At 48.0% G+C, this 12,136-nt stretch overlaps 1 protein-coding gene across 13 annotated transcripts in view; it reads right to left on the bottom strand.

Moving 5' to 3' along the window:
* Positions 1-12,095, bottom strand: part of NT5M (5',3'-nucleotidase, mitochondrial) — a 43,348-nt gene extending 31,253 nt beyond the window's left edge. For all 13 annotated transcript variants that reach the window (XR_013535462.1, XR_013535463.1, XR_013535464.1 and 10 more), the window contains exons 1-2: positions 11,724-12,095; positions 8,835-8,935 (exon numbers count right to left, since the gene is read on the bottom strand). Coding sequence is in view for 9 of the 13 variants with exons in the window: in XM_035299631.3 (XP_035155522.1) it covers positions 8,835-8,935; positions 11,724-11,990 (368 nt within the window). In the remaining 4 variants the exon portion in view is untranslated. The remainder of the gene's footprint in view (positions 1-8,834; positions 8,936-11,723) is intronic.
* Positions 12,096-12,136: the final 41 nt, after the last annotated feature.

Here is a 12,136-nt window from a genome sequence, read left to right on the forward strand (position 1 = left end):
ACATAGTCTATACTCTGTTTTGTCTGGCTTCTTTCATCCAGCAAAACTATTCTGATATTCATCGTATTATTAAATAAATGTATCAATAATTTGTCCTAATTTTTAAATTGAGTAAACATTTCTTAAAAGTTTTATCGAGGGCTGGGTGCAGTGGCTCATGCCTGTAATCCCAGCACTTGGGGAGCCTGAGACAGGTAGATCATGAGGTCAGGAGATTGAGACCATCCTGGTTAACACAGTGAAAACGTGTCTCTACTGAAAAAAAAAAAAAAAATCAGCCAGGCACGTGCCTGTAGACCCAGCTACTCGGGAGCCTGAGGCAGGATAATCACTTGAACCTGGGAGGTGGAGGTTGCAGTTAGCCAAGAAATCACCATTGCACTCCAGCCTGGGCAACAGAGCAAGAATTCGTCACACAAAAAAAGAAAAGTCTTATTGAGATATAATTTATATATCATAACATTCACCTATTTTAAGTGTATAATCAAATTAAAAATTTTTTGAGACAGAGTTTTGCTCTTGTTGCCCAGGCTGGAGTGCAATGGCATAATCTCAGCTCACTGCAACCTCTATCTCCTGGGTTCAAGCCATTCTCCTGCCTCAGCCTCCTGAGTAGTTGGGATCCCAGGTGTCTGCCATGATGCCCAGCTAATTTTTTTTTTTTTTGTATTCTTAGTAGAGATGGGATTTTGCCACATTGCCCAGGCTGGTTTCGAACTCCTGAGCTCAGGCAATCCGCCCATCTACCTCAGCCTCCCAAAGTGCTGGGATTACAGGCATGAGCCACTGTGCCAGCAGTCATGCCTTTTTATAGCAGAAACATATTCCATTGTGTGGCTACATGACATCTTAAATATCAATCCAGGCTGAGCATGGTGGCTCATGCCTGCAATCCCAGCACTTTGGAAGGCTAAGCCAGGCAGATCACCTGAGGTCAGGAGTTCGAGATCAGCCTGACCAACATGGAGAAACCCCATCTCTACTAAAAGTACAAGTTAGCCGGGCATAGTGGCACACACCTGTAATCCCAGCTACTTGGGAAGCTGAGACAGGAGAATTGCTTGAACCTGGGAGGCGGAGGTTGCGGTGAGCCGAGATTGCACCATTGTACTCCAGCCCGGGCAACAAGGGCAAAACTCCATCTCAAAAAAATAAAATAAAATAAAATAAAATCCATCAATCACTTAAAAGACACTTGGGTTGTTTCTACCTTTTGGTTGCTGTGAATAGTGCTGCTGAAACATTTGGGTATTAGTATTTGTTTGAATACCTGTTTTCAATTCCTTTGGGTGTATATCAATGAGTGGAATTGCTGACTCATATAGTAAGCCTATGTCTAACTTTTTTTTTGAGATGGAATCTCACTCTGTCACCCAGCCTGGAGTGCGGTAGCATTATCTCAGCTCACTGCAACCTCCATCTCTTGGGTTCAAGAGATTCTCCTGCCTCAGCCTCCCGAGTAGCTGAGATTACAAGGCGCCCACCACCATGCGCAGCTAATTTTTGTATTTTTAGTAGAGATGGGGTTTCACCATGTTAGCCAGGCTGGTCTCCAACTCCTGACCTCAGGCGATCTGCCCTCCTTGGCTTCCCAAAGTGCTGGGATTACAGGCATGAGCCACTGTGCCTGGCCTAAGATTTTGAGAAAATATTTTTAAAGGTGTTTTCCACAGCAGCTGCACCACTTTATATTCACACCCACAATGTGAACTGTGGTCTTTTTAGAGATGGTCTCACTATGTTGTTGCCTAGGCTGGCTAAAGGGTCATCCCTCCTCAGCCTTCTGAGTAGATGGGACCACAGGTGAACACCACTCGCCCGGCTCCTCCTTGGAGTTTTGACTTGCATTTCCCTAATGACTGATGATGCAAGTTTCCCACCCCACCTAAAGCAGCCCTTCCCGGTTTACTCTCCAGCACAGCACCTTGTTTAGTTCTTCATAAAGCTCATCACAATTGGAAATTATTTTCATTTATATATTGTCATCCTCCCTGCTGTGATGTAAACTCCCTGAGGTGTGAAACCTTAGGTGTCTTATTTCCAAATATATCCCCAGTGCTAGCCTAGTACTGGGTGCATATTAAGCGGTAAACTATGTCTGTTTAACGAACCCATGAATAAAATACCTCTTATTCTAGGCTCCACAACAGTGAGCACCATGCTAAAATCAGTTTTAAGTTCTTATCCTTCCAAATGAGTGGTTTCATCCAAAATTGTTATTTAAAAAAAAACCCATGTTTTTGAAAATCAACAATTACTACAGGATTATGCACATAAAGTTATTCATTTGGCAAATATTTTGAGTGTATAGATGTGCCAGGCATCATTCTGGGAACTGAGAACAGAGCCGGATGCAAGACAATCCCTGACCTCAGGACGCTGACATTTGAAAGAGGAAGAGACAGACACAGACATGCAATTTCAGCTTAGAGTACAAACCCAGGGTCATGGGACAGACGGAGCAGGAGGGGAGGGCAGAGACCTCAGCTGCAGTGGTCAGGGAAGGCCTCTGTGAGGAGGCAACATGCAAGGTACTCAGTATAAAAGAGAAAAACAATCTGGCTGTGAGAAGAGCTAGGGCCGAAACATTCCAGGAAGATGTGACAGGAACAGAGGTCCTAAGACCAGAAACAAGGGGCAGGAAAGAAGCCAGCATGACAGGAGCAGAGGAAGGACACAGGTTAGAGGGGAAGGCAGGACCAGGGGAAGGCAGACGGCCTTCGCAGGCTGGCTGAGGGAGAGCAGGATTTTAGCACAGTATGAAGCCAGCAGAAGGCTTTAAGCAGTGGGGCTAACATCATCTGAATTTGGTTTAAAAAAAAAATCACTGGCTGCTGGGTGGGAAACACACATTTGTAAAACTATATCTGAATATGTAGGGGGTGCACTTCAAAAGGTCTGGATGCATAAACACCAAATTCTTAACTAGGGCAGAAAGGGTGGGCCAAGGCAGGCATATGCAGGGAGAGAGGGCAACTGACACATTTTCACACACGCTCACGCTATTGGAGTCTTTTATAAGAATATATTCATGGCTGGGCACCTGGCTCACACCTGTAATCCTAGCACTTTGGGAGGCTGAGGCGAGTGGATCACTTGAGGTCAGGGGTTTGAAACCAGCCTGGCCAACATGGTGAAACGCCATCTCTACTAAAAATACAAAAAAAATAGCTGGGTGTGGTAGAAGGCACCTGTAATCCCAGCTACTCCAGAGGCTAATGCAGGAAAATTGCCTGAACCCAGGAGGTGGAGGTTGTAGTGAGCCAAGATGGCGCCACTGCACTCCAGGCTGGATGACAGAGCAAGACGGTCTCAAATATATATACATATTCATGTATTCCGGAACAATAAAAAGAATGGTCACCCCGAAGATATTCCAAACCAAGCTCTTCAGAACCTGAGGCTCTGCCCAGGGAAGCCCTATCTCATGCACAGAGCTGCTGGAACAGGGCGGGACATGCCACAGAGGCCATCTCAGGAGAGTCCTCTGGGCATCTGCTCAACAGTTCCCCTCCTACCTGGAGTCCCCTTACCCTTCATCACCTGGCAGGTTCCTTTTCATTCCTCAAGATGGCAGCACAATGGTGCAGCCTCCCTGGGAGAAGCAGTTTCTGCCTGCCTGCACTCCAAAGCCACAATTCCTTTGAGATCTATGTTCCAATGCCTACTTACCAGAGAACTCTTTGAAGGTAAGAACTCGCTTACCTATTTGTGTGTCCGCAGCCCCTGGAATAAGGCCGAGCATGCAGCAGGTGCTGGATAAAGTCATGAGGGTGACTGATCAGCCCTGGTCTCTGCTGCTGGGCCCACATCTCTTATACTCAGAGTGCCCACTTCAGCACCAGATATACAGTTATCACCTCAGTTACTGACAAGTCCCTTCACTTTGTCTAGATACTGGGCACAAACTGACCATAGGAATATTCTACCAAGTTAAGAGTCAAATGGAGATAAAGGACCACTGAGTATGGTCTAGATTTGCATTCCCAAACTGGAATTTCTTCAAAGGTGTTAATAGAGAAGCTATGAAAACATGTTCTAGCTAGAATATCTTTTTTTTTTTTTTTTAAGAGACAGGGTCTTGTTCTGTTGCTCATGTAGGAGTACAGTGGCGTGATCATAGCTCACTGCAGCCTTGAACTCCTGGGCTCAAGTGACCCTCCTGCCTCAGCTTCCCAAGTAGCTAGGACTACAGGGACAGGTGAACATGCCTGGCTTCTTTTTATTATTATTATTATTATTTTAGTAGAGACATGATCATGCTGTGTTGCCCAGGTTGGTCTCAAACTCCTAGGCTCAAGTGATTCTCCTGCCTTGGTCTCCCAAAGTGATGGATTACAGGCACAAGCTACGACACCCCACCCAAGCTAGAATACTTTTGAAGAAAGCTGCATCTTCTACTACCCCAGTGAAGTGTCACAAAGCCCAGAAGCAGTTAAAAGCTCTGAAATGTTCTATGGTGAAGAAGCCAGTTCAATCCAGTATTTTCCATACTGTGGTGGCTCAAGGAGTCTTTTCTTGTGACATGTCTATTAAATCTTACAGAACGGCAACAGCAGCAGCTAGCATTTTCTTAGCACCTGCTATATGCCAGGCACTCTACTGAGGACTTTCTCATTATCTCCATTTTATTGAGACCCAGAAAGTTTAATTACTGGCCTGACATATGAGAGTGAGATTCTGGGGAAGTAAGGATGTGAGCCTGGGCAGCCTATGTCCAGGACCCCACTTCAAACCACCATGTCCTGCAGCTTCCCAGCACACAACCATGTGGCTGTAGGACAGCACACGTTGATCCAGGCTGTGATCAGGGTTTTGAAAGCTTAAGTGTGAATGCTGTACACATATTCTTTGCCTCTCAAACTCTTGCTACAGAAACACTACATATCCATCAAGTTCATACCATAAACCAGAATAAAATTCACTACTTGCTGAGGTGGGTGGATCTTGAGGTCAACAGATCAAGACCATCCTCGTCAACATGGTGAAACCCTGTCTCTACTAAAAATACAAAAAATTAGCTGGGCATGGTGGCTCTTGCCTGTAATCCCAGCTACTCAGGAGGCTGAGGCAGAAGAATTGCCTGAACCCAGGAGGCGGAGGTTGCAGTGAGCCGAGATCGCGCCATTGCACTCCAGCCTGGGTAACAAGAGCGAAACTGCATCTCAAAAAAGAAAGGGCCGGGCGCAGTGGCTCAAGCCTGTAATCCCAGCACTTTGGGAGGCTGAGGCAGGTGGATCACGAGGTCAAGAGATCGAGACCATCCTGGTCAAAATGGTGAAACCCCGTCTCTACTAAAAATACAAAAAATTAGCTGGGCATGGTGGCGTGTGCCTGTAATCCCAGCTACTCAGGAGGCTGAGGCAGGAGAATTGCCTGAACCCAGGAGGCGGAGGTTGCAGTGAGCCGAGATTGCGCCATTGCACTCCAGCCTGGGTAACAAGAGCGAAACTCCATCTCAAAAAAAAAAAAAAAAAAAAGAAAGAAGGAAAATTTAAAATGGCCAATAAGTACATGAAAAGATGTTTGAGGCCAGGTGTGGTGTTTCACACCTGTAATCCCAGCACTTGGCATGCCAAGTCAGGCAGATCACTTGAGCTCAGGAATTTGAGCTTAGCCTGGGCAAAATGGTGAGACACTGTCTCCACTAAAAATACAAAAAAAAAATATATATATATATATATAGCCAGGCATGGTGGTACATCCCTGTGGTCCCAGGTACTTGGGAGGCTGAAGTGGAAGGATCGTTTGAGCCTGGAAGGTGGGAGAGTGGAGGAGGTGCAGGGGTTGCAGTGGACCAAGATCACACCACTGCACTCCAGCCTAGGTGACAGAGCCAGACCCTGTCTAAAAAGAAAAAGATGTGGCCGCTGCAGTGGCTCATGCCTGTAATCCCAGCACTTTGGGAGGCCGAGGTGGGCAGATCACCTGAGGTCAGGAGTCTGAGACCAGGCTGGCTAACATGGTGAAACCCCGTTTCTACTAAAAATACAAAAGAATTAGCCAGGCATGGTACCATAGGCCTGTAATCCCAGCTACTCAGGAGGCTGAGGCAAGAGAACTGCTTGAACCTGGGAAGCAGAGGTTGCAGTGAGCAGAGATTGCGCCATTGCACCGCAGCTTGGGCAACCAAAAAAGAAAAAGATGCTTAAGTATCATTAGCCATCAGAGAAATGCAAACTGAAACCACAAAATCACTTCACAACCACCAGGATGGCTAAAGTGAAAAAGAAATTAACAAGTATTTACAAAGAGGTAGAGAAACTGGAACCTTTAAATGATGCTTGTGGGAAATGTGCAATGGTACAGTTGCTTTGGAAAACAGTTTGGCATTTCCTCAAAATATCAAACATAGAATTATCCTATGGTCTAGCAATTCCATTCCTAGGTATATTCCCAAAAGAACTGAAAACATCTGTAATCCCAGAACTTTTGGAGACTGAGGCAGAAGGATTGCTTGAGCCTAGAAATTTGAGACCAGCCTAGGCAACATAGGGAGATCCTACCTCTACAAAAAATGAAAAAATAGCTGGGTGTAGTAGTGTGCACCTGTGGCCACAGCTACTCCAGAGGCTGAGGCAGGAGGAGAGTTTGAATCCAGGTGGTAGAGGCTGCAGTGAGCCATCATCATGCCACTGCACTCCAGCCTGGGTGACAGGGCAAGACTCTATCTCAAAAAAAAAAAAAAAAAAAAAAAAAAAGAATTGAAAACAAGATTCAAATAAATACTTACAAGAATGCTCATAGCAACACAATTCCTAATAGCTCAAAAGTGAAAACAGCCCAAACATCTATCAACTGATAAATAGATTGATACATGTTGTCTATCCATATATTAGATCCATACATATAAAATAGCTGGAATATTATTCAGCCATAAAAAGAATAAGTATTGATAGATGCTACAACACAAATGAACCTTGGAAACGTGCTAAATGAAAGAAGTCAGACCCAAAAAAACAAATATTCTATGATGTCATTTATATGATATCCCTAGAATAGGCAAATTCCTAAAGACAGAAAGTAGAATAGTGATTGCCAGGGGTTAAAGGGGAGGGCAGGAACAGGAGTGACTGCTGATGGGTACAAGGTTTATTTTGGGGGCGATGAAAAAAGCTCTGAAGTGGATATGGTAGGGCCGGGCACTGTGGCTTATGCCTGTAATCCCAGCACTTTGGGAGGTTAAGGCAGGCAGATCATGAGGTCAGGAGTTCAAGAACAGCCTGACCCACATGGTGAAACCCCGTCTCTACTAAAAATACAAATATCAGCTGGGTGTGGTGGCATGTGCCTGTAAACCCAGCTACTTGGGAGGCTGAGGCAGGAGAATCGCTTGAATCCGGGAGGCGAGGTTGCAGTGAGCTGAGACCGTGCCACTGCACTCCAGCCTGAGCAATAAGGGCAAAACTCCATGTCAAAAAAAATTGGACATGGTGATGGTTGCACAACTTTGCAAATGGTTTTGTGAAACCACTGGATTATATGCTTTAAATGGGTAGACTGTATGGTGCGTCATTTATACGTCAGTAAGGCTTCTAAGGGAAGCACATCCTCTGTAATTGTCAATGGGTCACAGTGGCCTCTGTGTAATGGTCACTGAGTAGGGGGCTTCAGTCCACAGAACTACTCATTTCATCAGAACAAAACAGAAATATCTCAAGCAATACCATTTCTCTTTTCTCAAATGCCTTTTTCTAAATGAGGTTTCCCACTGACCCTCTTTTCCTTCAGCTCTTTGGACAATCTGCGATTGTTTTCACTTTGTGATTCTTTAATGTCTGCTCTGCCTGGACTGGAAGCTCCATGAGGGCAAGGACTATGCTTTGCTCATTACTGAATCCCTGGGGCCTGCAGCATCTAGCACAGTCAGTTCTGAGATATTTGCTGAATAAATGAGCTTTGAACACCCAGGGAATCAGACCAAATTAAACTGGGTATTTCCTCAAGTTCCTGGATCAAAACATCATAGCCTACAAATGGAGTCCATTTTTTGTTTCTTGTGTTTTTTTCCAAGATGGAGTCTCGCTCTGTCGCCCAGGTTGGAGTGCAGTGGTACGATCTCGGCTCACTGCAACCTCCACCTACCAGGTTCAATGTTCAAGTGATTCTCCTGCCTCAGCCTCCCAAGTAGCTGGAACTATAGACGTGTGTCACCACGCATGGCTAACTTTTTGTATTTTTAGTAGAAACAAGGTTTCACCATGTTAGCCAGGATGGTCTCAATCTCTTGACCTTGTGATCTGCCTGCCTCAGCCTCCGAAAGTGCTGGGATTACAGGCATAAGCCACCGTACCCAGACCTACCATATCCATTTCAGAGCCTTTTCATCACCCCCAAAAGAAACCTACACACATTTATTTTGTACCTCAATGGGAAGAACTCTGTACACATTTTTTGTTGCTGTTGTTGAGATGGAGTCTTGCTGTGTCACCCAGGCTGGAGTGCAGTGGCATGATCTCGGCTCACTGTAACCTCAACCTCCCGGATTCAAGTGATTCTCCTACCTCAGCCTCCCAAGTAGCTGGGACTACAGGTGTGTGTCACCATACCTGGCTAATTTTTTGTATTCTTAGTAGAGATGGGGTTTCCACCTCCTGACCTTGTGATCTGCCTGCCTCAGCCTCCCAAAGTGCTGGGAAGATAGGCGTAAGCCACCATGCCTTGCCTGGAGTCTATTTTACTCGGTGGCTTTCCCCAAATTCAGCAATAATGAGGCAAACGCAGCCTTGCGCAGGGCCAAGCAGCGAGAAAGGAGAAGGTAGAGAAGGGAAGAAGCAGGAAGGAGGTACAGGGCTGAGTGGCCCGGTCAGGCAGGGCCAGGAAGACAAACTTACTTTTGTAGATTGGCCATCTGCTTCACAGCTTCCACGGCCCCTGGCAGAGGCTCAAGTTCAAAAAAGAAATTCTTTGACTCCCAAATGCTGATGGCCTTCTCCTGAGAAGTTGAGAAAAACAAGTTACTTCTGGGGTCCTCAGCACCTTACTGCCCTCATCTCAGGGAGTATATCCAGGCTATGGGGGGAGTGGTTCTGCATTCTTCTCACTTCCCCAAGGACATAACACACACCCAAGGACATATTTCCTGGGGGAAGTGCAGAGAGTATGTGGGCTTTGAGCCCCTTTCCAGAAAGGACTTGGCTCCTGTCGGGATCCAGCAGAGACCAGCTAAAATGCCAGGGCTATGGAGCTCTCTGGGACCTGACCAATTGTCAGAAATTGCTTTTATCTGTTTTATATGTTGAGGTGCCAATAAGTATACGAAAAAAAAAAGGACCCTGCTGCTTTTAGAGTTGCAAAGCAAAATGCAGACCCTCATTTTACTTATGAGAAAACTGAGGCTCAGAATGGGGAAGAGATCCACCTGATGTCACACAGCCAAACAGCAGCTGAGCTGGGAGGAGAACCTCCAACTTCTAACCCTCTCCTCCCCACTGCCCCACCCCCACTGCCTTTCTCCTTTTTCCTTTCTGCTGATGGGCCAGAAGGTAGCACCTTTTCTAGGGTCAGGCAAGGGGAATGTGACAATCAGAGGGGAGACAGACACATCTCAGCCTATGAAAAGCAGGAGCCTAACTCCTGCGAGTACAGTGCAGGCAGTGCCTCCACCAGGTGGTTCTGCACGCTATGAAAGATGCCACCATGTCCCATAGATGACTGGAGGACACTCTGAGAGCACACCAGCAACAGCCATAGGAACCACAGGGACTAGGCAAATGCGAGCTTGTTACTGAAACGCTTTTGATCCTCACATCCCACATTGGGTACTGTGAAGTTCAAAGGGAATACAGACAGAGCAGAATTTTGAAAACAGAAATGCCTACATACACAAAAGGAGCCACATGTCGGGGTGTTGTTTTAACCACAGCTACTGGGCCAGTCTGGCCAAGGGGAGGCCCAGGGATGCCTGCAGCAGCAAACCATCCTAAGGAAGGGAAGCCAGCAGACTACTCCCAGGGCACCCTCCTTACTGCCACGTGCCTTTGCCTTGTGCTTGGAAACCAGTAACCCCGCACTTGCAGAGCCTGCACATTTGCACAATGAACTGGAAAAGCTGCTGCACTTTTCAGAGTTGGGGGTGGGCTTGGTTTCCATGATAATACACTCCGGGCAGATGTACAGTGCCCAGACTCCCGATGCAAAGCGCTGTCTATACATGAACGCTCATGGCACACTGGAGCCTACTCCTGAGGCTGCAGAAAGTACTAGGATGTCTTCTCCAGTTTAAAGCTCATCATTAGGTATTGGCCATGGAAGAGCTCGGTACACTGGGCTCTGGGAAAGTCAACTTCTGAAGGGCCTGGTGTTGACGGAGACAAATGGCACTTGGTTTCCTTTTTTAAAACCTGTCCCTCAACAAACCATTACTGATGAGGCATCTTTTTGAAGTCAGAAGAAATGTCACTTGTTAGAGACAGCAGGACAGAGAACAGGAGTTCTAACTGTGGGGAGCTCTGTGTTTGGGAGGCAGACAGACTTGGGTTCGAGTCCTGACCGAGCCCCTGAGCAGCATGTGACTTGCGACAAGTTTCCTCATCTGGAAAACAGATAATAATATCTACCCAACAAAAGAGAGGACACAGTGAACTTGTGGCTAAAAAAAGGGCTCTTGTAACTTCCTTCTCTTTATCAAAACCTCTGGCAGCGACCCTAGGTGGCCAATCAAGGGATGTAAGAAAACACTCAGCCTCTCTAATTTTGTGCATGCCAAAATCCCCTGTTCATTTTGCAAAATACTTCAAATTTACCAAACTCTGTAAACGTCCCTTTTGGATCTTTCTTTCCCCTCTACCCATCCTGGACAGAACACCTCGGGAGTCAGAGGGGAGGGGTTGAGCTCAGGTGTTTAGGAAGGCCATCTCTGCAAGGGGATAAGACATGAGGCAGCTGGGGGCGTGGCTCATGCCTGTAATCCCAGAACTTTGGGAAGTTGAGGCAGGCAGATCACCTGAGGTCAGTAGTTCGAGACCAGGGAGTTGGTGCATGCCTATAATCCCAGCTACTTGAGTGGCTGAGGCAGGAGAATCACTTGAATCCAGGAGGCAGAAAATGTGGTGAGCCCAGATGGCACCACTGCACTCCACCCTGGGCAACAAGAGCAAAACTGTCTCAAAAAAAAAAAAGACATGAGGTGGATCCCACCTCACCTTGACCACCGACTTGCTGTGTGACCCCCAGAAAGTCACATAACCTCTCTGGGCCTCAAACACCACTGGAAGCTATGCTTTCATGGACAACGGCAAAAAAGATGGGTAAAGACACCCATAAAAGTCCTGAGGACAAATAAGTGGGAACGTGATTGCAATCTGGGTGAAAGAGGACAACTTACAACGTTTATTTTTCTAAAAATTTAACAAACGACTTGAAGCCAAAATATACCACAAATTAACGTTAAAGTCAGCTTTAGATAGAGAGTCAGATACATTAACACTTTGTACTCTCCCGCATTTCAGAAGCCCTGGATGGCAGCCAACAGATCCTGAGCACAGGGCTGCGTCTTCCCGGTGGGCTGTGGCCCCTCGCCCTCGCCCTCCCCCTCACCCCGACCTGACCCTATTCTACCAGAGGGCCACCGCGAGGCTGGGGCGCTGACCGTCTAAGGTCGCCCGCGCAGGGGGTGCCCTGGGCCACGGCTGCGAGGCGACCTCGTTTTCTCGCCGCAGCAGCGCGGGGTCTGGGCCCGGGCGGAAAGGGGGCCCGGCGCGGGGCCTGGCAGGGACGCTCACGCTCAGCCCTGGCCGCAGTCGGCCGTACTGCTCCGACACCCAGAAGCCGCGCCGGTCCTCGAGCGCGATGAAGGGCTGGTCGGGGAAGCGCGCGCGGAACTTCCTGAGGAATCCGCCCTCGAAGTCGGCCAGCACGCCATCCATGTCCACCAGCACCCGCAGGGCGCGGCCGCCCGCCAGGCCCGGCCTGCCCGCCGCCCCGCGCCGTCCCGCGGGAACCGCCGCGCCACGGGGCCGCCGCGCGCACCAGCCGCCCAGCCGGATCATGGCCCAGGGCGCCGGCCCAGCGTGGGCGCGGAGACCTGGGCCGCGCGGGGCTGCCGGGGCCGGCCGGTGGACATGACCGCGGCGAAGGACAAACCCCCAACGCTTGGAGGCGCGCGGGGCGCGGAGCTAGGAACGCGGGGCGTGGG

The sequence above is a fragment of the Callithrix jacchus genome, chromosome 5 (assembly GCF_049354715.1).
Source record: "Callithrix jacchus isolate 240 chromosome 5, calJac240_pri, whole genome shotgun sequence".
In the NCBI taxonomy this organism is placed as follows: domain Eukaryota; kingdom Metazoa; phylum Chordata; class Mammalia; order Primates; family Cebidae; genus Callithrix; species Callithrix jacchus.